The following is a 27024-nucleotide window of genomic DNA, read 5'->3' on the forward strand; positions in this document are numbered from 1 at the left end:
GAGGAACAGGAGCTTGAGATAAGGGTAAACAATTCCAGCCTGAGCAAGGACAGGCTGAGATCATAACATGAAACATGCGATCAAAACAAAGTTGAAGCTTTTAGCAGTTTAGAGGAGTCATCAAAGAACTCCATTGTTTACTTTTATGTACACAAGCAACATTATAGTAGCAATAGCTTAACAATAGTGATAACAGTATAGCAACAAGAGTTTAGCAATAGTGACAATATAAGATGACAAATAGATAAGAGCTTTCTTTTAACATAATAACTTTTAACATAAAATCAGACTCATAGAGTGGCTTATGATTATTAAAAATCATGTATAGAAGAAAATAACAAAGGAGAAACTTACCCATTGCAGTTGAATGAAGGATTAATCTTCAGGACGTCTGGCATGGAAAATAACTTGGAGGCAAATGTAACTTCGACCAGGGGGTGAGGCTCTTTTTTTGAGCACACTTTTAATAACAAAATTATTGTTTAGATATAATTGTTATGTCGAACGAAGAAGACCCAGGGTCACAGGCCTGGGCTTCCGGACCTGGGCCCCGGGGAACTAAGGGGAGGAAAATCCATAAATGGGCATATGGGCAAAAGGTGAAGGAAAAACAAGGGGATTGTAAGGAACAGGACGTTACAAAAACATATGAGACATAAGGATAAGGTGATATGAAATGGGTCTGTGAGGAGGGGAACTGATAAGGAGGCGCTTGGAAGCGTATATATAGAGGAGAATTTTTGGGGCCAAATGGGTATGTGTAAAAAACCGTCACTTTGCAGGACCGTCCTGAGGGTTTTTGTTTTTGCATGCTGATGCTCTTCATGAGGATGCTTTTTTTTTCTTTTTGGTTTTTGGGATTTCTTTTGTTACTTTCAAATTGGCAATTTCTCTTAGAGAATTGTTAGCTGATTGACCACAATAAAGTAGTTTGCTCATTCTCATCCAGGTCTGAGGAGTTTTCCCATTGTTTTAATTCGTATTAATGTTAGTGCTATCAGTAAATTAAGTTTAAGTAACAATTATATAGTATAAAAGCATTATAAAGTATATCAGTATAATTCACCCTGATATGTGCCGACTTGGAGACGGGCTCTAAGTTCCCACATATTTAATGGCACCCCAGATGGGACCTCTGTAGGGACGGTGTGAACTGCCTCCAGAACCGGGACCGCTCTCTCTGACAGGCTACAGAGGCCGGCCATAAATAACAAGGTAAGCAGACGCCTGTTAAACTCAAATGTCTGTGTATAGTGAATCTGTGGCCTGAGCGGGGAGGGGTGGCCCTGGGAAGGAGAGCAGCCAGCCGCCCTCAAGATAAGAACTCCTAAGGGTGAGATAAAGAGCTGGATGAGAAAAGGGAAAGCCCCATAACTAGATAAGGTTTTGATGTGTGACTGTGTGTGTGTGTGAAAAATCTCATGAGTGTACTATGTTGTGGTTAGGCCTGGATAAAATTCCTGGAGCGTACCGCCGGTGTGAGTGCTATTAAACTCACGGACCGGGGCAGGACAGCAGGTGGTAAAGTGCACGGTAAAATTCCTGGAGCGTACCTCCGGTGTGAGTGCTATTAAACTCATGGACAGGACGGCAGGTGGTAAAGCGTACGGTAAAATTCCTGGAGCGTACCTCCGGTGTGAGTGCTATTAAACTCACGGACCGGGGCAGGACGGCAGGTGGTGAAAACGCGTTAGTCCCTAGATACCGCTGTTGGTTGAGACAGGTCTGCTTGGTAGGGACGGTGGGAAAAAAAAAAAAAAAGGGGGGGGCCCCCGGTATTAAGTGATATAATCTGTGTATGAGAATCTGTGTATGATAATCTGAGTATGATAATAAGTGGATGTGATAAGTGTACGTGTGTACATAGATAAGTACACAATATAAGTACACAATATAAGTACACGGTGATAAGTGTACGATGAACAAACAAGTACACACGTGATAAGTGTACGTAATGAGTACACGGTAATGTGTAAACTGTGTATGGATCGTTCATGTGCATTGTTGAACCGAATGACGATTCGGATTGCTGTTTGATGTAGTAAAAGTGTGGTGTATGGGTAAGTAAAGAACAGAGGTAAGTAAGCACGACACCAGTATTGTATAAAGTAGTAGAAAACAATACTTGTATAAAAGTGCAAGTATCATACTAAAAAAGGATTTTGGTAGAATATTTTACCATATATTATAATATAACACCTTTTATAATGATAATTAAGCAAAACGTCTCAAAGTATCTGATGTATACTGTACTTAAAAAACTGAAGTAGAAATAAGAAGTAAAATTCAGTGATTGTGAATTTGATTGTGATTGAGAGTGATTTTAGGCAAGCTAGGAGCAGGGTTTAGGCCTCAGTGTGAAATTAAAGTAAGAGGTTTATATTATATGACTACATAGTCAGAAAAAATTATGGTATTATGTAAAAGGGCAGAATAGACAAATTTGAATAGATCAGTTCATGTATGTGTGCAGTCTCCACCGTGTGTCCAGTATGTAGTCATCAAATAAAATAAATGAATAAATAAATAAAATGAACAAATAATAATATCGACAAGACAAAAAACCAGAGTAATGATTATTATGTTTATGAAGTATTGCATGGAGTGTTTGCATTAAAGTTTTGTTTGTGCTGTAACTGTAGGAACAAGAATTGTGACATTTCACCGCGGTTGGGTGTTTTTGCGCTCTTTCCAGCTCTGACAGCGCGTGCACGCTGCGTGCGCTTGTGCTTTTCCATGGAGCGTGCGGACGTGAGCAATGCAATCCAGTCTAGGAGCAGTGTAATCTCCCTTATGGCATTTGTCTGGTTTTAGTCTGTAGTAACGAGTAACGAAGATGCTTAGTGGAAGTATAACGGAATAAAAGTGGAAAGGGTAAGTTCAAAAATTCGGACGTATGTAAAGAAGTTCTTGTACTCTGTAGAACACGGGACGATACGCACGATTCAGCACATCCGGCTACACACACAAAGGATTGCATGAAGAGCAGTTAATATCCTGAGTAAAACGAGAAAAGAGAATTATTTTGTTGCATTTTATATTCAAGAACGTCACAGACACGCACAGCTTCGCCCAGTATTACGAGCACCGCTAGGGGATGAGGCTGCATTAACTTCATTGTAACTTTTGAGCATTAGATCCTCTAAATACACGGTCATGTTTTATTTATTAAGCCCACACACAAAGCATAATATGATTTATAGTGGTCGTACAAGTGTGATCAAGTTGATCGTTACCTGAACTAGGCGGCACTAGTTCAGTTGGTTTACTTGCCTTTAAACTCTTCCCTTTTCCTCACTGGAGTGATTTCTTTCATAACAAATATTATAGATTTTCATATTCTTAGATCCCCAAGAATCCATGGGAGTTGGAATATCTCAGCTGTATTATCCACATCACTTTGCTCGCCTCACAATTATCACTGTTCTGACCGAAAACCGTAAGTAGAAGTTCATCTCTCACTTCTCATTGGAGGATCAGAAAACTACAATTCGGTGTCAGATGTGTAGTCCAGACTCTTAGGAATCAAACAAGGCCCCACATGAGCCAATAGGTGCCCGTAGAGTAGAGATAGACAGCTTAAAGGCCAATGACGATTCTCCATTGTATTCAGAACACCTTCCGTTTGTTTGGCAGTTGTGTGTGTGTGGCAGTTGAGGTGCGATAAGGACCATCGGGCAGGGGGGGCTGCCAGTGATAACAATTCTTAAGGTGTATTGTGCAATCCTAGAACACACACACACACACAGAATAGCTATCCTGTGTTTTTCTTGAGCAAATACTACTGCTTAGTGTAAAATATTCATATAAAATCCACTCTTGGGTCTCTTTGACTTTAGAAAAAAAAATGTTTTTTGGAAGCTAAGACGTGTGGCTATGATCTTGAGTTCTTCATTAGCTCATGGCTTGTGTTTACTGTAGTGTTTTATTACAGCAAAATTATTTTGGTGGAAATGAAACCTCCATTCTAGCCTCTGTAACTCTGTGCCAGTAAGGCCTTGAATCGCCCTGATACGTGTAACCAAAACAAGAGATTGTTTTCTTTCCAATCTGGGGCATTCTCTAACCTACTAGAGGATACACTATTACATGATGTTATAAATAAGGCGTTAGATGAGGAATAATAAACCAGTTGGGAGAAATTACAGAGTGACTGAAACAATTTAATTTTAATCTGGATTGGATTAATTAATTAATTGAATAACTGGTATTTATCTGATTGATTAGTGAATTAAATTATGGGATGGGTCAATACTTGGTTGATTATGTAGCTGATTGATTTTAATCCATTTTTAAGTATAACTATTGAATTAAAAGTTGTACTTGTTGTACGTATACTTTGAGATCCTAATATCTGCCTTGTTTCTCTTGAGAGCCATACTAGAAGGACTCCTGCACAACCACGTTTACCAGAGAGAGAATAAACGTTCAGCTGAAATAGTCAATAGTACACAGAAATCCAGTACCACGTGACAGTGCCACAAGGGCGAGATAGGGGTGCATGATGGAGAAGGACAAGTATGAAGGGCCCTATCATCCTTCCTCAGAAGAAGGCAGCCAGAGGAAGGAGAATGAGATTCGAAGACACAAAGATGAGCAAGAGGGGGGCTCAGAACACCCAAGAGGGACTACAAAAGAAGGAAAAGAAAACCAACAGGAAATGGACGAAGGCGGTGGATACCAGTTGCACTGGGATGATCAGATAGAAGATATTAATACCCAGTGGGGGAAAGAACATCCTCACCTATCTCACCAACAGATAGAAGCTATAAACACGGAATGGTTGGCAGGGCATCCCCAATCGCAATATATACGTGCACACAGCACACCAACCTCAAAAGAATATCGGATGAGGCTAGACGAGGCCTACTGGGCGAGTAGAAGGCGAATGCAGGACCTACAGTGGGAAGAACAGAGTGCACTGATGGATAAACTGCACGAATCCCTAAAAAAGCTGGAAAGTCGCACCAATAAGGCCCTCAGGGCGAGCCAGGGAGGACAAGGAGAGCACCACCGAGAGAAGGAAGAAAAAGGAGGAGCGGAAACGGTGGACGAAAGGGTGAAAAGATCTGCTGGACAGCAGTCACAGACCTCCCTGGCTACAGAAAACGAGGAGGAAGTATCCCAAGGGATGGGCCCAGAAGACGAGAAATCTCAGCCTGACAACAGAAGCATGAAAGTGAGGATAGATGGAGAAGTGCAATTAACCTCACTAGAGCAGGTAAACCTATGGCCAGACAAAGAACAAGGCGAAGCAATTAAAGCAGCTCTGAAACAAAGTTGTATGGCAGATGAGACAATGCAGGAACTGAAAGAACACACATCTCACCTGGAAATGCGGGTGGAGGAGCTGAGAGGAGACCTAAAGGAAGAACAGAAGCGTGCCGAGCAAAGGATAAGAGGCCTGCAATATGAAAAAGAAGAAACCACAGCAGCAATATGCAAAGGCTTGGAGAAAAGGTTGCAAGAACAAGAAGATGCCATTGAAGCCATTGCGGCGCCATTGAAGATGGCGCCGCGAGCTAACAAGATGGCGCCGCGGATGGCAGCCTCAGTGCTTAGCTCCTCAGTGTTTACTCTGTTTTTGTTAGTTTTTCCTGCACTTTATCAAGGAAATCCGGTCAGTTTCACCAGAGATGAACTGCTGAACATTCGGCAGTACACACCACAAGATCTTTTACCGGGTTTTGAGTATTCTGACGTTTTGCTGCATATAGTAGTTGGCGGAGCGGCTGCGCTGTTTAAGCGCTTCAAGAAGCGCAGACGGGGAAAACGCGCCGGCGCGTTAGTGAAACTTAGACAGCGCGGTTTAAGAACACCGCTGCCAAGCATCCAACTGGCGAATCTCCGCTCTCTACCCAACAAAACGGACGAACTCCTTCTGCTCAACGGGAAAAATAAGGACTTTTCGAACTCTGCTGTTCTCTGTTTCACGGAAACCTGGCTGAACGACACCATTCCGGACAGCGCGTTAAGTCTGCCGGGCTTTCAGCTTTTTAGAGCGGACCGTGACGCAGAATCAACGGGGAAATCGCGCGGCGGCGGGACGTGTTTTTACATCAATGAAAGGTGGTGTTCTGATGTAACTGTGTTAAAGAAGATGTGCTGTCCAGATCTGGAAACATTCTTCATTAACTGCAAACCGTTCTATTCGCCGCGGGAGTTTTGCTCGTTCATACTGGTGAATGTTTACATTCCACCGCAAGCGCACGTGAGCTCGGCACTACAGACACTCGCTGATCTGATCACAGAGAGTGAACAACAACACCCGGACTCTGTACTAATAATTCTTGGGGACTTTAATAAAGCGATTCTCTCACGTGAATTGCCTAAATACAGACAGCATGTTACATGTCCCACCAGAGACAGTAACACACTGGATCACTGCTACACAACAATAAGTGATGCATATCACTCTGTCCCACGGGCAGCTCTGGGACTTTCTGATCACTGCTTAGTTCATCTCATACCGACCTACAGGCAGAAACTGAAAACAGCTAAACCTGTATTAAGGACTGTAAAAAGATGGACTAAGGAAGCAGAGCTGGATTTATAAGCTTGTTTCTCGCTCACTGATTGGACTGTTTTTGAAGATGCTGCCACCGACCTGGATGAGCTCACAGAGACTGTAACATCATATATTAGTTTCTGTGAGGATTTGTGTATTCCTACCAGGACTCACTTAACCTACAACAACGATAAACCATGGTTCACTGCAAAACTCAGCCAGCTCCGTCAGGCCAAAGTGGATGCTCACAAGAACGGGGATAGGGTCTTGTACAAACAGGCCAAATACACACTAGAAAGGGAGATCAGAGTAGCAAAGAGAAACTATTCTGAAAAGCTACGGGCTCAGTTTGCCTCTAACGACTCAGCTTCAGTGTGGAAAGGTCTGAAAGCCATCACCAACTATACGACACCATTCCCCAGCACTGTGGTGAATCAACAACTGGCAGACGACCTGAACGAGTTCTACTGTAGGTTTGAAAAAGCCCAATTTTCACCTCCTGTAACCCCTGACTCCAACACACCTAAAATTCAGGTCAGCAAAGATGAGGTGTGTCAGGTCTTTAAGAAGAACAAAAGGAGAAAGGCACCAGGCCCAGACAGTGTTTCACCAGCCTGTCTGAAAACCTGTGCTGATCAACTGGCCCCCATCTTTACTCGGATATTCAACACATCACTGGAGCTGTGTGAAGTACCTCATGCTTCAAAAGCTCCACCATCATCCCCGTCCCAAAGAAACCCAAAATTACCGGACTAAATGACTACAGACCTGTGGCCCTAACATCTGTGGTCATGAAATCATTTGAAAGACTGGTTCTGGCTTATCTGAAGGACATTACTGGACCCTTACTGGACCCTCTGCAGTTTGCCTACAGGGCAAACAGGTCTGTGAATGATGCTGTCAATATGGGACTGCATTATGTTCTGCAGCATTTGGACAGACCAGGGACTTATGTGAGGATCCTGTTTGTGGACTTCAGCTCTGCTTTCAACACCATCATCCCATCACTCCTTCAGCCCAAGTTATCCCAGCTATCCGTGCCCTCCTCTGTCTGTCAGTGGATCACCAGCTTTCTCACAGACAGGCAGCAGCTAGTGCGACTGGGGAAACTCAAATCCAGCACCCGCACCATCAGCACTGGCGCCCCCCAGGGCTGTGTTCTCTCCCCACTGCTCTTCTCTCTGTATACGAATGACTGCACCTCTCATGACCCCTCTGTCAAGCTCCTGAAGTTCGCAGACGACACCACACTGATCGGCCTCATCCAGGACGGTGACGAGTCTGCTTACAGACTGGAGGTGGAGCGGCTGGCTGTCTGGTGCAGCCTTAACAACCTGGAGCTGAACACGCTCAAGACAGTGGAGATGATCGTGGACTTCAGGAGAAACCCCCCTGCTCTCCCCCCACTCACCATCATGGACAGCATTGTGACAGCAGTGGAGTCATTCAGATTCCTGGGAACCACAATCTCCCAGGACCTGAAGTGGGACATTCACATTGACTCCATTGTGAAAAAGGCTCAACAGAGGTTGTACTTCCTTCGCCAGCTGAAGAAGTTCAACCTGCCACAGGATCTGCTGAAACAGTTCTACACTGCAATAATTGAATCCATCCTCTGCACTTCAGTGACTGTTTGGTTTAGCTCAGCCACCCAATCCGACCTCAGGAGACTACAGAGGGTAGTTCGGACTGCTGAGCGAATCATTGGCACAACTCTCCCTACACTCCAAGACCTGTACTTCTCCAGAGTGAGCAAAAGGGCAAAGAAAATCACTCTGGATCCCTCACATCCAGCACACTTACTATTTGAACTGTTGCCATCTGGCCGACGCTACAGAGCCCTGTGTACCAAAACGACCAGATATAGGAACAGTTTCTTCCCTCAGGCAATACATCTGATGAACACTTAACATACATCTGATGGACACCTAACATACACAGAACAATACCTATTCTTACATTGTCTGCAAGTACGCATTTATATTTTATTTTGCACATCTATATTTGAATTTGCACATACCATTGCTACATGTTTACACTGTGGAGCTCCTGTACTAGAAAAAAATCCTTGTAATGTGGAAACATACTTGGCAATAAAGACCTTTCTGATTCTGATTCTGAAGAAAAGATAGCAAAAGCAACCGAAAGAGTAAAACGAGGAAAGAGGGCCAAGCCCACCATGAGAGACAAAAGAGATGAAGCAAAGTGGAAACTACTACAGGACCGAAGACGTGTGATCACACGGTCACAGGCTCAGTCAACAAAGGGAGGTGGACAGAGAAGAAACTGAAACCTCCAGCGACGAAGAGGGGGAGATAGATGAGCCTGAGTCGCGTGGAGCAGCAGCAGCCGAGCCGGACGGATATACAATGCCAAAGATGGCAGCACAGTATCCTCTAATAGTCAAAGGGCAGCAAATACATTATGTGCCATGGACCTTCATGGATGTGACTGGACTAGTAAAAAGACTGCCAAGTGTGTGTGAAGGGGCACAGAAATGGATCACAAAGTTCGAGGAACAGACAATGGGACAGAGTCTGGCCTTGGGTGACCTGAAGATAATCCTATGCCAGACAGTTGGGAAGGCAAAAATGATAGAAATGTTCGGCCTCGCTGGACTAGGAAAAGAAGCAAATGACTCAAGAGCAGATGGAATAACCTTTGGCCCATTCAGAAACCGTCTGTGGGACCAGCTAAGGGAAGCATACCCAACTAAAGCCGATCCGGGCAAAGTGGAGAAACTAAAGCTGGATGAAGAAGAGGGAGTTGCCCAGTTTATATTGAAACTCCAGGAGTCTTGGAGGGAGGAAATGGGAGCCTCGTGGGATGAAACGCCCGCAAGTATGACTCTGTTCAAGCTCATGTTGAAAAGGGCACTTCCAGCAGAAGTTCAAGACCAGTTGGAGACGGTAGTGGGTTTGAACACTTTGCCATGGGCCACCTTCGAGGCAAATGTGATACACCATACAGAACTTCACAGGAAAAGGAAAAGGGAGGCAAAGAAGGCTGAAGAGAACTTGCTGGTGCAACTGCACAAGGCACAACTGGGGGAACTGACGAGAAACAAACAAGAAAGCCACGATAAGAAGAAGAAGGAGGATAAAGAATACACCAAACAGGCGGCAGTAATGGTCGCCCCAGCTGCAGTTCAGGTAACACCACCCCAAGATGGAGGAGCGCCACAGGTGGTGACACAGACACAGCCGTTGCCCCCAACTATGATACAGTATCCCATGGGATACCAAACAAGTTATCCTGTGAATCCTCAGTATGCACCTCTACAACGTGGATGGGGACCAACCAGAGGTCGAGGTAGAGGAGGACAAGGAAGACAGCCTCCACAGAGACCGGCCTGGGGAGCAGTAGGACAGGGAAAAACCTGCTGGAATTGCAATAACCTAGGTCACATAAGAAATAATTGTCCCTACTTACAGTATGGAGCACTAGGAGGGGTCGTGGGAAACCAAGGAAGACAACTGATGCCGGCACAGATGCCTGCTCCAATGTTTCAACAAGGAGCAGGGCAGTCAGGGAGGCAACAAGCACCTGCAGCAACACCACAAGGAGCTGGAAATTGGGCAGGCCAATGGATGGGCCCAGGGTTTCAAGGACAAGCCCCAGTACCACCTGGAGGGAGCCCACTGGGCCCAGCTCCAGGAGGAATGTGAAGAGGCCTAGAGAAGCCAGAGGGGGAGCTGGTGCAGTGTACCACCTCACTGCACCCTGCACAAGAACCAACAATTATGGTGGGAATTGGAAATGAAGTACAGGCCCCATTCCTGATTGATACAGGAGCAACATTTACAAGCATTGGAAAAGAAGGTGCAAAGCTTCCCCTCACACGTAGAGCAATAAAGACAGTGGGCTTCTCAGGAAAAACTCAGACTCTACGATTTACTGAGCCACAATGGATTACTGTAGAAGGAATAGTAGTGCAAGCACCTCTACTTTATTCCCCAGACACTCCAGCTAATCTTCTTGGAAGAGATGTGCTCTGCAAAACTAGGAGCCAAAATACACTGTGGGCCAACAGGAGTGTGGATAACACTTCCAGAAATGTTAGCTCGACAATACCTAGTAGTAAGCCAAGAAGAGGAAATGATAGAGCTGGACAAAGTGTATTGGATGGAAGTCAAAGACAAAAATATATCACAAATATGGAAAGAATATTCAGAATGGAAACCATGGTTAAACTACATACGCCCAGATTGCCGGGAGGCTAGAGGACCATGGCATTGTACCCTGAAATATGATGAAGGGGGAAAAGATGAAGAATACGCATCGTTATGGGAAGAACGACTAGAAGGAAGAAAATATGTCATCAGCACGGACAGCATAATACTTGGTCAGCAAGGAGTAGCTACATATGCCGTACTCCCTGAACAGATTCACGAATGGTATCAAATTGGAGACGCAGTCTCCCACATCTCCCTGATGATTGGGCAAGGTTTTGAATAAAAAGATTTAGGGCCTATGATGAGAGTAGCAGGAAGGGTAGAGAAATGGAACACGACAAGAAATTCTAGGGTATATATGTCAGAAGACAAAACGTTTCTAAAAATAAATTATAAAAGGGACAGAGCAGGTAGTAGCTACTACTATGTTAGTAAGTCAGCAAACAAAGATACAAGTAAGAGTAGGAGTAGAGGTACAAATGCCACAAATAGCAGATGAGGAAGAGTTAACAGAAAAAGATGTAGTTAACGCACTAGATGAAGTTCCGGAACAACTATGGACTAAGCATGCAACAGATGTAGGACTAGTCAAATCAGCAGGGCTAGCAAAAATACAAATCAGACCCAACGCTCCACTACCCTATCAAAGACAATACCAGTTATCCAAACAAGCGGAAGAGGGGATAGGGCCAACTATTAAAGGGTTAGTAGAAGCAGGGGTTTTAATCCCCACTAGGAGTCAGTGCAACACTCCAATTTTTCCGGTCAGAAAGCCTAACTCAGACAAATGGAGATTGGTCCACGATTTGAGACAGTCAATCAGATAGTGGTGGCCGAGACTCCAGTAGTCCCAGATCCACACACTTTGTTATCTAATATTCCAGGGGGAACAAAATGGTACACAGTAATTGGTCTATGTTCAGCCTTTTTCAGTGTCCCATTGCACCCTGACTCTCAGCACTTGTTTGTTTGCGGTCACTTATCGTGGGCAACAGTATACTTATACGAGGCTGCCCCAAGGATATTGCGAAAGTCCATCGATATTCAACCAAGTACTGGCCAGAGATCTGGTGAATTTACAAATGGATAGCCTCATAGTCCAGTATTTTGATGACTTACTGATCTGTAGCCAAACAAAGGAACAATGTGTACAGGATTCAATAACAGTACTGAAGGCCCTAGCAAACAATGGGCACAAGGTTAGTAAAGAGAAGCTACAATTCTGCCAGAGAAAGGTGGAATATTTAGGACGAGTTCTAGAAGGAACAACACGAAAGATATTAACGGCTCATGTACAAGCTATACGTGATGCACCACGACCTCAAACCGTGCTTATGTATGTTAGTGGTCATTCACCCTGTGTGTGACATTGTGTATATTGGGGAAAGTGGACAGGTAAGTACGTCAAATGACATACATTGTGCAACACGTAGGTACTCATTCCTGTATTAGACACATTAGGTTAGGAGCGTGTGCAACCCTCTGTACGTTTTGTTTGGGGTAGGTAGTGTAGGTTAGTTAGGGCGTCGTTCAACGCTGAAGCTCTGTCTCATTACTTTTCCTTTTGTAGTTTAGGTTAGAGGGTTAATTTCAAGGTAGAGTGGTTTTGTTTTGCTTATTTCTTTGTTTTGGCACAGCTCATGTCCCTCTCCCCCCTGTATTGATTGCCACATACAGTACACACCAAAGAAAATCCAACCTTATCATTTCATGCTGTTGCATCCCATCCATACCCCTAGATACCTTCTGGGATCGTAACACATTTGGCAGGGTTTAGTAGACCATGGATATGCGACTTTGCCTTAAAAGTACAACCACTTAGAGACATAATAAAAGCTACAGATCAGGCTAAACCCAATGCACAGCTGACACGGACACCAGAAGCACTAGCAGCATTCGAGATGTTGAAGTGCACACTAGCCTCAGCCCCAGTGCTGTCTAGTCCAGATTACAGCAAACCATTTCACCTATACGTGTCAGAAAGACAAGGTTTTGTATCGGCAGTACTAATGCAGCAACAGCAAGGGGTAGGAAAGCAGCCCATTGCCTACTTCAGCACAGTGTTAGATAATGTTGAGAAGGGCATACCGCCATGTTATCGTGCTATATCAGCAGCAGCATTTGCATATCAAAAAGCTTCTACAATTACGATGGGTCACTCCGTGACCCTGTACACAGCACATGCACTGCATGCATTATTGACAAATCAAACATTTGTAATAACCAATGCAAGGCGCACAGGATATGATGTAATACTGTCGGCAAGGTGCAACACAGTAAACCCAGCCGAAAGAATGGTGCTGCCGAGTGAAGGGACTACACACAATTGTACAGAGGAATCTGAAAAGTTCCTGAAAGCGCGACCAGATTTAGAGTCCCAACCTCTTTTAGGGGCACAACGAATCTTCTTGGTGGATGGATCCTGTTATCGCACCATTGAGGGAAACAAAGCAGGTTATGCAGTAATTGAATACGACCTCATTGAGAATGTGTATCAAACAATTAGCGAGGTGACTGTCCCACAACCATGCTCAGCTCAATTGGCAGAGATAAAAGCATTGACAGCAGCGTGTAAGCTAGGAGCAGGAAAAGTGTGTACAATTTACACTGACTCAGCCTATGTATATGGGGTACAGTATGTCATGTTTTTGGACCAATCTGGGCATAGCGAGGTTACCAGAGGGCTGATGGTTCTGCTATTACCCATGGACCAGCCATATTGGAACTGTTAGCAGCTATACAGCTACCTAAGAAATTAGCTATTGTGAAGTGTAAAGCTCACAAAACAGATGGAACAACAATAACTAAAGGAAATGCTGCAGCAGATGAAGCAGCCAAAAAGGCAGCATTAGGGGATAGATGCATAATGGCAGTTATGCAGGGAAAAGAGCCAGATGCAGGTCCAGGAGAGATGTCAATAGAAGATGTCAGGGATGCACAAAACACAGCCAATCCGGAAGAAGTAGAACAGTGGAAAAAGCGAGGTGCATTTCAGGACAAGGAGTCAGGAGTATGGAGAGGCGGAGAGGGGTTGTGGGTAGCACCCACAGCCCTATTACCAATGTTGATAAAGGAAGCCCACGGGATAGACCACTGTAACAAAAGGGTGATAATAGACACTATCAGGAAAAATTGGTGGTCTCCGTATCTAGCCAGCGTCGTGGAAAAAATACTGAGAACATGTGAGCTATGTGCTAAAAGAAATGTCAGGAAGCATTTCACAGCCTCAATAGGACACATTCCAGAACCCCGAGGGCCGTTTCGACACTTAATGATGGATTTTGTGGATATGGCAGAAAAAGCAGAAGGGAAGCGATACATTTTGGTAGTGATTGACATGTTCAGTAGATGGGTTGAAGCAGTGGCCTGTGCCAAGAATGATGCTAAAACAGTGGCAAAATTTTTGTGTAGGGAAGTAATCCCGAGGTTTGGTATTCCAGATCAGTTGAGTTCAGATAATGGACCTCATTTTGTAAATAAAGTAATTGAGTCCCTTGCGCAAGCATTGTGCATTAGCCATAAGATGGGATGTGTCTATCACCCAAGTTCACAAGGAAGAGTAGAAAGAGCCAACAGCGTGTTGAAAGAGAAAATTGCAAAAATATGCGCTAGCACCAGTCTGAATTGGGTACAGGCTTTGCCTTTGGCTCTGATGAAAATGCGTTCGCAGACGAATCGTACAACACACTTGACACCTCATGAAATGGTGACAAGCAGGCCAATGCCCGTGGCTTTCACACGAGAACCCTATAAGGGCCCATTGCTTGAACAGATGGAAGGCGAAATGTCAAGCTATGTGAAGCATTTAACCCATATCTACAGACGCTTGTGTTCTCAGGTTAGCTACCCCCACTGCAGTCAAGGTCGAAGAGCTTTGTGTGCAGGCCATGACACCTGGTTCACGTTGTTGAAGGACACTGATCCTTGCAAACGCAGATCTAGTCCTCCCTGACGGACTGTGGGTTCATTCGTGCCACCAGAATGATTATATTCTTGACAAAGGACTGCTTTTGCAGGTGCACACATATGAGATACATCCTTCCCTTTGTGTGGCCTCAACGCATGGACGTAGACATAAACATGCGTATATTATTTCCCGCCATATACGGCAGGCCGCCATACGACAGTACTGTACTCTATTCTTTTGTGGATATAAACTCTGGACATTTCACACCAAAGATGTGCAACAAGGACTACAGGATATGCAAGAACCACCCACGTTCATATACTCATGGACAGGAGGTGATTCAGATGCGGTTGTTCCTGTAACTTGAGACTTTCACAGGCCTGGGCTTCCGGACCTGGGCCCCGGGGAACTAAGGGGAGGAAAATCCATAAATGGGCATATGGGCAAAAGGTGAAGGAAAAACAAGGGGATTGTAAGGAACAGGACGTTACAAAAACATATGAGACATAAGGATAAGGTGATATGAAATGGGTCTGTGAGGAGGGGAACTGATAAGGAGGCGCTTGGAAGCGTATATATAGAGGAGAATTTTTGGGGCCAAATGGGTATGTGTAAAAAACCGTCACTTTGCAGGACCGTCCTGAGGGTTTTTGTTTTTGCATGCCGATGCTCTTCATGAAGATGCTGTTTTTTTCTTTTGGGTTTTTGGGATTTCTTTTGTTACTTTCAAATTGGCAATTTCTCTTAGAGAATTGTTAGCTGATTGACCACAATAAAGTAGTTTGCTCATTCTCATCCAGGTCTGAGGAGTTTTCCCATTGTTTTAATTCGTATTAATGTTAGTGCTATCAGTAAATTAAGTTTAAGTAACAATTATATAGTATAAAAGCATTATAAAGTATATCAGTATAATTCACCCTGATATGTGCCGACTTGGAGACGGGCTCTAGGTTTCCACAGGAGCCTGTTTACAAAGTGAAGTAATTGTGATGGTCTTTACTCTTCTGGGTATGATCCAAGCTGGACAGGCAATGAGAGATGAGAGAGAAAAAAGCTCACTTGGTCCGAGCACTAATTGTGGTCACCCATTGGGGCAGTCGTGTCGGTGCAGGTGGCAGATCTTATTGGCTCAGCCGTACTCAGCTGGCGCTGATGCACTGCTACCGTTTCAGTGGTTAATTATGGACTCTTTGTTGTGGAGAAACAGTTCGCTTGGGAATAATTCTTTGCACAGGCAGAACCTGCTCCATTCATGTATAAACACATACATCACACTGTCACCAAATAAAGATAGAAAAGAACAACCGTTAAAAACCTAGAATTTGACTGAAATGTGTAACTTACACACAGGACACTGAGGAAAGTTAAAGGGAAAACTGATCTACACCTTTTCTAAAAATAGCAGGTTAGCTTTATTCACACCGAGGGAGGGAGGCGCCTGTAATAAAAGATCTCCTCTGTGATGAACCTTGCCTACCTGGATGAGTGTTAATTAACACGGCAGGAGCAGGTTCTTTTCCTGCTGGTCCTGGTTGCGCAATACGTTTGCAGCAGCGTGTCGTTCATTTATTCACATCAAACTACACATATGAGAATTTCTAAAGTCTGAATCGTTACCGTCTGTGGCAGCCATTCGAAGGCGAAATTAATCAGATGCACCCTTTGGTTTTTCCTTTCTTAAGTACCTCCTAACAACTTAACACCTTCCAAACTGTCCATCATCCTGTTGGGAAAGCTGCTGGTTAAAATGGAAAGGTTACGGTTTCCCTCGGATGCTCGCGATGCAGACGAACATAAACGTTAAATGTGTTCCATGCAGTGTTGTAATGTATAAAATACTTCGTTACTGTACTCGAGTAGAAATTTCACGTATCTGTACTTTACTTCGCTATTTAAATTTATTATAAATTTAATAACTTTCACTTTTACACCACTACATTTCCTAAATAAAATGTATCCTTTTACTCCAATATATTTCCACTAAGCATCTTCGTTACTTGTTACTACAAAATAAAATCAGAAGAAATGTGTGCGACTGCAATAAGGGAGGTTTGGCGAATCACTCCTCCTAGATTACATTACGCTCCGCACGCTCTACGGAGAAGCACAGGCACACGCAGCGTGCACGCGCAGTCAGAGCTGATGGCATTTATCTATAACGTTAATCGGCGGAAAGCCGCAAAGACGGCAACCAAAAGCAGTGAAATTTCACTATTCCTATTACCAGAGTTTATAGCACAAACAAAATATTAATGCTAACAATCCATTCAATACTAAATAAAAATAACATTTATTGATTTGGTCTTTGTCTTGTGAATATTTTTTTATTAATGACTGCATTCATTGGACACACTGTATGTAGAGAATGCACACATACATGAACTGATTTGATTCAAGGCTGGCATCATGCATAAAATTTTGGTGTCCACTTTTGCCATTTAATAATACCATAACCTTTGGCTTACTATGTAGTCATATAATATATTATATAAAACTCTTCTTGTTTTAAATTCTCACTGAGGGCTAAACCCCCCTAAAGATGAAACCCTAGAACCGCCCCTGCTCTTATGCCTATCGAAAATCACTGAAATTTTACTTTTTACTTTTACTTCAAATACTTAGAACATTAAATATCCAAAAATTACTTTTGATACTTAAGTACAGTATATATCAGATACTTTAAGACTTTTACTTGAGTAATATTCTAAAAGGTAACTTTCACTTCAACCAAAGTCTTTTTCTAGTACGATACTTGTACTTTTACTCAAGTATTGCTTTCTAGTACTTTATACAACACTGGTTCCATGCAATTTTAGTGAATTTATTTAACTAAGCATTTATAGACGTTATTAAAGTAGCTACAGACCGGTTTCCAAATTTACATCAGCTAAGCAACTGATAACCTTCGCTTCAATTCTACAGAAACAAATCACATGGTGAAAACTTTCAATCTGGCAACTGAAATATATATATTTTAAAAATTTCTCTTTTCACTGATTTTTCAAACTTATTTTTTTTGTTATAAAAATGTGCTTAAAGTTTAAACCACTACATGCATTTCTTAAATAAATAAAATAAATAAAACAGTTGCAATAACTTCCGGCACTGAACAAACTCTTGTTTGTTTCGAGCCGTCTCAGGCTCCCTGTTTCGACTGGATGCAAATCCGAAAAGATTGCACAACTTTTCCTGTCAACTGAACTGAGAAAATAAGTGTGAAGAAACAAGGGAAGTGGGGAGGGTGGGAAAGGAAGTCAGGAGACGAAGGTGTAAATACGGCTGCGGATGACTCTAGTGCCATCTAGAGCAGAGCCTGGACTTGCACATGAATGTCTGATATCAATCCAAGGCTTCCTAACTGAATTATGTGTTAAACGGCACGTTTGATGAAAGTCGTGCGTCTACGCGCCATCATACAAGAAGAACTTCCTTTGCAACTGTGACTTCCTGTCACAGTTGCTTTCGCTTGTGTTACAGCAGCTTGAGTCAGACGCTAAAAGCTAAAAGCTCTCTTCGGTGTCACTCGATAAGTGACGTTCGGGTGGACACGGGATCAATTTTTTAAAACGATGCACGTTCACTTTGCCACAGTTTCACACGTGTGACACTCGCTGGTCAGAAATCTGGACTTTCGGCTCTTTTTGCATGAGAAAGATGTCGATGCAAATAAAGATTGAATTTTCTTGATGTAGAAACCTGTAGTACACGAGAGGAATGTGTGTGTGTGTGTGTGTGTGTGTGTGTGTGTGTAAAAAATACCTGTACACTGGCTGCATCTCTCTGACGATCCCAATCACTGCTTCTGGAGGAAAGTGTCTGAACTGTTGGAACAGGTCTCGAATGTTCGTCCTGTATTTGAGATCCAGGTCCAGCTGCACGATACGCTTCATCTCTGGGAGAACAGTAAAATGAAAAACGATAACAATAAACAATGTGGAGAAAGAACGTTTTAAATCTTAAATCTGACAGAAACGGCATGCGATTCATTTACAGATTTGGTTTCTCGCTCTTTCTCTCTTTCACAAATCTGGAATGCAGCCTTGTTGCATTTGGCCCAAGCGACTTGGAAAAAATAACAGAGAACCCGGCCGAAGTGAGCTTTCAACATTCACAGCAGTTTCGTAGCTCAGAGACTACGACTGTTTACTTCCAATAAAAATCACAATGTAAATAACAACAAAAGGAAGTAAACAAATCAATTTGAACTGAATTGAATGTGTTTGCTAAGCTTGAGGTGAGTCACGCCCTCGTTTCAAGGTGATTCAGAAGTGAAAAAATTAAAAGGAGGAGATGTTAATAATACGGCACATAACTGACACACAAACCTTTTGACTTTTTCATCAAACCCGGTTTTAATAGGTGTGATGGACGGTAAAGGGATCGTTAAGAAATTATACATCCTAAATTATCAAAAGGATAGAAAGTAAAGGTCAGGTGCACAATGTTTGAGAAACACTTCAGAAAACTGAGTCGGGCGAGAAACAAAACAAACGTGTAGCCAGTGAGAAGAAAGGGGCGTGTCTTGTCAATATGGAAAAATTAACCTCCTTTGAGTCCTTAATTACTGAGTCCTTTGAGTCCTTATTTCTTGCTGATACAATAAGCATCTGCTTTAAAAATCGCTAGTCAGAAATTTCCCCTCTGTGGTGCTGCTACAGCTACAGCATCACGACATGGTGCAGGTTGTTTTGAGACGGTCGTCGTGGTGCTTTAATGATGTGTTTACGACCTGCAAGATACAAGGAATTCCTCTCTCGACCTCTTTAGCCAGGGGAAAGGCACGGTTCTCAGAAACGAGGGATAAGATGCTCACACTCTGCTGAAGCAAAAACAACCATGTTCCATCCTGAATTCTCCATTCTGTTCGATTCACATCTGGAACATCTGTCCAATCAGCCAATCGTGTGGCGGCAGCAGCAAAGTACATAAAATCCTACAGATTCAGATCAAGAGCTTTATTTTTTGTCCTGTATCTGCATGAGAGTATAGAGTACACTGTGCTGCTGCCACATGATTGGCTGATTAGATAACTGCACAAACACGCAGGTGTACACGTGTGCCTATTAAAGCAGATGCTTTTGTGTTAAATAACAATAATATCAAGATCACGTCACAACATCTATAAGCAACACCAGGTCGAAGACTCTCCACACAGGTGGCTGAGTGACCGAAGATGACGAGTGAGAGCGGCTATGATGAGAAACACAGCGTGTGGCAGGTGGGAGTACAGATGGACTTAGTGGATTATGATTATTCTCCAGCCACCACCTCATCTCCCCAATGGAAACAACAGCAAACACTGATTCAGTGTGTTACAAAATGGGACAAAAGTCAGTCAACCTAATTACGTGCTTAACCCCTTAATTCGCTCAGGATCTGCCGGCCGCTCTCGACCTACTTTCTTTACACTGGAACTACTTTAGCTTTCCTATTAGTTTCAGTGCAAATATTTAATCATTCTTAGGAGGTAAAGGATAACATGCTGCGAATAAGAAGGTGAATAGATGAGACTTTATTTAGCGCATACAGTACATATGTTGCCACAAACAACGTACAACATCCACACTAATCCACTTAGATCCCCTACAACAGCCTAACACACCTAAGCTACCTGGGGTCTACACTGCAAGGCCAAAAGTATGTGGACACCTGACCGTCAGATCAATAATGCCTTTTTGAACGTTCCACATTCTGGTTTTAGTCCCACTTTTATGTTAAAAATAAGCTCCAGTCTTCTCTTCTGAGAAGGTTTTCCACTAGATGTTGGATTGTGTCTGTGTGGAATTTGTGTTCATTCAGCTACAAGATCATTAGGGAGATGAGACACAGTTCAGCTCTGGGGTTCAGTCGGTGTTCCAGTTCATCACAAAGGTGTTGAGTCAGAGTCAGGGCTCTGTGCAGGATACTTGACTTCTTCTACTCCAACATTAACGCATCGTGCTGGAACATTTTCGATCCTCTCAGTTCACAGTGCACATACTTTTGCCCATTAAGTGTGTAATGTCAAAAAGAACACTGTTTGACACCATAGATATAGCGAGCAGAAATGAAAACAAATGAGTCACTCTCTCATCACCCTCTCAATGGAAGCCACTTTCTAGATAAAAATTTTAAGCATTTGGTTTTAAAGATTTTTTTTGACTTGAGAGATGACGTTTGATGATGATGTTTTATAACTATATTCACACACAGGAAGTATGGTTATTACACTGTATGTTACATGCCTACAAAACACTTCAGGCTCTATAAAAGCACAGATGTAGTGAAACAAATCCACTGGAATAAACTACAAACACAGGACCAGCTTGGTGAACTTCAGTAGAATTTCTCATTTGAAATCTGGTAATACAAACTTTGTAGGTCACACACACTCACACAAAAGCACCAACGCATGAGTACAATAGTCCGTCACTGGCACACATGGTCACCGTAATGGTTTGTCTATTGCTGTCTTCGCATTTGCCTTCTTGAAAAGTTGAAAACTAGAGCAAGGAATTATCCCCTTACATTACCACAAATCTTTCCCCTCATCATTAAGATCCTTTTTCATGTGACCGGTCAGTCACGTGAAATTTGGCAGAATACATTCATGGTCAGTTACGGACACATCCTGAGGAAAAAACTGACAAGCACACAAGTGTAACGATGGAACAAAACATTGTTTTTTTTTGTTTTTCCTTAAATCTAATGTGATGATTAGATTTGTGTGACCAAATGTACAGAGTCGTATATAGGACGCTAGCAGAAAGCTCAGGACCACATCAGGCGACAAGACATATGGTGTCACCCTCCCCTACAGCCCAAACATCAAGCTTCATTATTAGCCATTATTGACTAGTCATTCAGATAGCTGGAACAGATCTGGAAGTAGTGACAGGAAAGATAATTAGAACAGACAGATTCCCGTCTAGACATGCGTTAAAACAGGAAGAAAAATTGGTTCATTCGCAGATGTTCATCATAAAACGTTAACTGCGGTGTATAAAAGGTAAAGATTCTTAACGCTGAGGCTCTGAATGCCAGAACATTCCATTTAAAATACACTGTGAGTGAGTGAACCATACGAAGGAGAGCCACTGTTATGACCTCAGGGCTTCAATGGACTGTTTTTTTCCCCCCTGAAATCGAAATAGTTTCAGACAAAAAAAAAAGAATTTGTGAAATATATTCACTTTAATTTTCTATATACAGTAATTTTACAATTGTCTGGTTAAATCATCTCTAGAACCGTGCACACTATTACTGAATTCATTATATAGAATCAAATTAAATGATTATATACACATGGTATTCACTCTTCTGAGCAAGGAAAATACAACAACTTATATCTTAGAGAGGAGGCGCGGCTTAACCTGTTACTAGGTGACGCATTCTTTTGAAGACTGATTGATTGTCCAAAAAAAGAAAAAACAAATAAAATAAAAAAAAAAAGCACTTTTAAAATCAGGTCTTTTATAAACCTTAACTTTGTCTCTAGGGGGCACGGTGGCTTAGTGGTTAGCACGTTCGCCTCACACCTCCAGGGTTGGGGATTCGATTCCCGCCTCCGCCTTGTGTGTGTGGAGTTTGCATGTTCTCCCCGTGCCTCGGGGGTTTCCTCCGGGTACTCCGGTTTCCTCCCCCGGTCCAAAGACATGCATGGTAGGTTGATTGGCATCTCTGGAAAATTGTCCACAGTGTGTGATTGTGTAAGTGAATGAGAGTGTGTGTGTGTGTGCCCTGCGATGGGTTGGCACTCCGTCCAGGGTGTATCCTGCCTTGATGCCCGATGACGCCTGAGATAGGCACAGGCTCCCCGTGACCCGAGGTAGTTCGGATAAGCGGTAGAAAATGAATGAATGAATGAACTTTGTCTCTATGTTAAGATATTTGAAGCTACATTGTATAGGGATTACATTGGTGACCGATCATGTTAGAGATGCACGAACATCTGTATGTTATAAATTTAATAAATGTAAATTTAAATGTAAACATCTCTGACACCGTGCAGAAATGTCATATACACAAATTATATAATTTCTGCCACTATGGCATTTCAGGCTCTGTTTCTCTATTTGGCCAGCAATGAGTCCAGATCTAAATCCCATTGAAATCCTTTGGAGAGATCTTAAAATTGCTGTTTGGAAAAGGCGCCGTTCCAATACGAGAGACCTGGAGCAGTTTGCAAAGGAAAAGTGGTCCAAAATTCCGGGTGAGAGGTGGGTGTGTTTTGTCGTTCCAATGGCGAAATAAAACATGCGTAACAGAGCGGTGTTAGTGTTCAGCTTAGTGTTGGGTATTTATATGAAACACTAAAAATATGGAAAGTTTTAGATTAAAATTGTCTATAACAATATATCAAACCTTTTGATGTTCACTGATAAAAAAAAGTGAAATAGCTGGAATAGCAATGCTAATAAATAAAATGAGAAAAACAATAGGTCGTAATATATTTACATTTACAGCATTTGGCAGACGCCCTTATCCAGAGCGACGTACTGTACATAAGTGCTTAAATCTCTAACATTGGATACAACAAATTAATGAATTAACAAATTAATGCTGGCTCACTAGGTTACATACTTAAGATACCATGAGTTTAAAACATTGTTCAGAGTTACAATGAAAAAGTGTCAAAGTTTTTTTTTTTTTAAATATAAATGCAAAAGATAAGGAAAGAAGTGCTAGTTGAAGTGTTTCCTGAATAAGTAGGTCTTCAACCGCCGTTTAAAAATATATACATCAAGGCCGATTCTTGTAACACCGATAAATTGGTCAGCTATGAATATAGATTTCTGGACTGACCTTCTTTGTTGTTTGTTCTTCCACTTTGTTTTGGGTGAACAAAACCTTACGCCACTTCACATAACGTTTCACCGCAATATTTGTTGCCGTTGAGAACTTCCGATTGTAGTATTTGCTCTGAAAACACATGCTACGGAACCTTCTAGCGTCACTGGAATGAATAAAATGTTCCCGAAAACAAACAGGACAGACATTTGCTGAATGATATGTCTGCCACAACAGATTTCTAGTGTCTATGGACTTTAAAATTCATACACAAATGCAACAAAACATCAAACATGACAAGAACAATTGACCAAGTGCGTCCCGATATGGAAGTAAATACTTCAGCTGATATAAAATAATTTATTAAATTAATTAATTAAATAAATAAATAAAAACCCCTTTTTACTAAATCCTGTTTTTATCAAGACAATCAGACTAAAAGACATAAGTTTTAGGAATATTTCTACACAAGATATTTCAAGCATATTCTGTTGATAATTGACTGATAAACAGTTTTGTGGTCAAGTGTGGTCAGGTTCCTGTTTATATCATTACAAATTAAGGAGATAGAAAGTCTGCAGCTCGTTCCAAGTATTGAACTAACAAGTATTGGATCGTCACAGAATTCGTTGCATGGTGAAGAAAAACTCCTTGACATCAGATTCATTTCTGTTCTGGCATCGAGGTGGTGGATTGAACTTCTCCTAGGGGTCCAGACAGCTGAGTCACCGGTTGTCTTCAAGCAAGTGAAGACCTACCTCTTCTTGAACTGGAAATGTTCCCTGTTTGTTGTTTAGGTTGATTGTATCCTAAGTCTTTAACCTAGTGAACCAGCGTTACTGTATTCACTGGACGCCAGGCTCAATGTAAATGTTGACATCATTAAGGGCCTTTTTACACCCGGTCACTTCATGTGTTTTCTCTGATCCGATAGCTATCTGATTTGTTAAAACTGTTCCATTTACATTAGGCCACATAAATGCGTCTTGGGGAATCGGATATCAATCCGATCTTTCTGCTCCCGCCCAAAATGCAAATATATTTTACCTCATTTCCGGGGTAATTGAAATGGAACACGCTTTGGTGTATGCGGTTTTCAGAATGCAATCAAAAAGAAGACGAAAAAAACCTGTTACGATGGTTATGTTACAAAAACAACAACCCTGCGTGTCGTCCATGTTATTTGTTTCTAGTGCGATGCACGACTCGTGAGTCACTTGCGAGTGACGTACTTCCGTTTGGGAGGAGTATAGCGCTGACGTATGTGGCTTGAACAACCACATTCATTTACACCTGTCCAGTTTCATCTGAAATGCGTCCTAGACCACCTCCTGAAGTGGTTTGAGCGATCGGATTTATATCCATCTTGAAAACGTTCAGAGGGCATTTAGACCTGGTCTTTTTACCATCGGATAGCTATCTGATCACAGAAAACGCATGAAGTGACCAGGTGTAAAAAGCCCCTAAACCAGTGGTGTCCAATCTTATCCGGAAAGGCCCTTTTGGACACATTGGACACAGCTGATCTAAATGATATTATTCCATACTGGCACCCTCAACACAGCATACGCAACAAATCAGCTTAACAATTGCACTGCATTCATATATGGTTTCCAGTATTTTTAACCAAATTCTCTTGTCCAATGGTCTAGTATTCAACTTAAAGAATATTTCAGAGTGCGAGTTGGCTATGGATTTGTCAAAATGTACACAATTCCCAAAAAAAAATTAAAAACACATTCATCAAAAAAAATTTGCAAAAAATCCAAGAAAATGAACACCGGGAGATGAACGGTGTGTACTGACCAATTTCTTGACCATGTAAAGCTAAATCTTGATGCTATTCTGTAAAGCAGGTGTCCAGATGCAATCACACAGTGTGGGGTGAATATTCAGTCTTTTCCTTGCTTGCGCACACATACGCACCTCTCCAGCTGTGACCTCAGAAGTCATGAAATGTCCCTTCACAAAAAACACTAAAAAAAACTAGCAGCCGAAAACAGTTTTCTGGAAAAATGGGTCAAAACCTCAACTCAAAACAACTACGCAACCACAAACGAACTACGACATTTTCACAGACTGGTTAAGTAGGTGACTAATAGAACAAATTAGTCCGTGAAAAGCTGCTCATCAGGGGAAGACACAAATTCCAGCACAATGAAATACAAATGGTGAAAAAGTTTTAATAACCATCTTCAAAAGCCAAAGAAGAGAAAGGAGGCAAAAGATTTCCAAATCCGACTTGCTCCTCGATGTGCAGAAAGAAAAAGGGAGTTTGTATAAACATGGCAACAGACAAGAGAGTCTATTGATTGTAATAGTACAATAGAACAATTCCTAATACAACAAATGCCTGAGCTCACGGACAACAACTGGCCCAGAAGACCACCGGGAGAACTTTTTCCCCCTTGGTGAAGAAAAATCTCACAGTTTAAAAGATCTAGAACCTCCTTAAGGAGGTACGTGTAGGTAAGCACGTCAAAGCCAAGTGTGTGGGTCAAATTCAACAATCAAGTGAAGACTTAAAGAGAGGTAATAGAGTAGATTTACCACAAGATGTAAACCACAGGTAAGCCTCAAATCAGGAAGGACAAATGATATCCTATGGATAGATGAGAGAACTTGTACCAGAACGATGGAGAAAAAAAATATTATGAAGAACTGAATCAAAAACTACTACTGAATTTATAAAGATCTTAGTGTGTCTAATCCTGTTCCTTGAGAAGGATGGATGATTGCATATAAAAAGTGGGGAATTTCCTACAGTGATATAAATAGAATGAAAGCTCACCTGTAGGCATAATGCGATGCATGGCCACAGAAAGAAAGAAGATGGCATCACTGTAATATGCCCCAGAGCCTGCACTGAAGTGCTTCTGCATGGCCTCCACAATAGGGAACAGTTTCTCCGTCAGACCGTTAACGTCATGAAACACCACCTGAAACACAAAATAAAACTCTTATGTATATGGCGAGAAAGCACTGCATCGTGGGGCCTTTCATATTACATGCCAAAGTAATACGTTAGTTATATCTAGGACTAGACGACAGAAAAGGCGTCAGTGTTTCAGACTGTTACACCACGTTAAAGGCAGACACGTTATACCCAACAGCCATCTTCCTCTTCCTCTGTATAGCCAAGGCTGTTAAATGTACAAAGTGAGAGAGTAGAGAGTAAGATTGTTTGGCCACATACAAAGGAGGGATATGGGGTATATATTGGAAGAAAATTGCTGAGGGCAAGAGGAGAAGAGGAAAGCCAAGGAGGAGGTCTACGGATGTGGTGATGGAAGACATGTAGGTGGTTGGTGTGACAGAGGAAGATGCAGAAGACAGGTTGAGATGGAGCTGAAAGACGTTCATACCATGTCATGTATACTTAAGCCACTGTCTAGCACCTTCTACAGAAATATTAACAGTTCTCCAGTCAGGAAACGCAGAGGATACACCAATAAGCTGCATACTGTTCACACAACAGCTTGAAAGACCAGTGTACAAGGAGCTCTTTTGGTCAGACTCATTGCTGAGGAACAGCAGATACCATCAGGGTTCGGACCCCCAGTGGAAGAGAAGGTCTTCCTAAATCTATGCATAATACTCTTTAGTAAATTTGCTGAATTCAGCAGCGCCAGTGATGGATAAGTAATTAAAATGGCGAGCCGAGT

At 42.3% G+C, this 27024-nt stretch overlaps 1 protein-coding gene across 1 annotated transcript in view; it reads right to left on the reverse strand.

The window, feature by feature from the left end:
* The window catches only part of xxylt1 (xyloside xylosyltransferase 1), a 45331-nt gene that overhangs the window by 12322 nt on the left and 5985 nt on the right, over window positions 1-27024 (reverse strand). The window contains exons 3-4 of the mRNA XM_060876343.1: window positions 26151-26298; window positions 18350-18482 (exon numbers count right to left, since the gene is read on the reverse strand). Coding sequence (XP_060732326.1) covers window positions 18350-18482; window positions 26151-26298 — 281 coding nt within the window. The remainder of the gene's footprint in view (window positions 1-18349; window positions 18483-26150; window positions 26299-27024) is intronic.

The sequence above is a fragment of the Tachysurus vachellii genome, chromosome 1 (assembly GCF_030014155.1).
Source record: "Tachysurus vachellii isolate PV-2020 chromosome 1, HZAU_Pvac_v1, whole genome shotgun sequence".
NCBI classification, from domain to species: domain Eukaryota; kingdom Metazoa; phylum Chordata; class Actinopteri; order Siluriformes; family Bagridae; genus Tachysurus; species Tachysurus vachellii.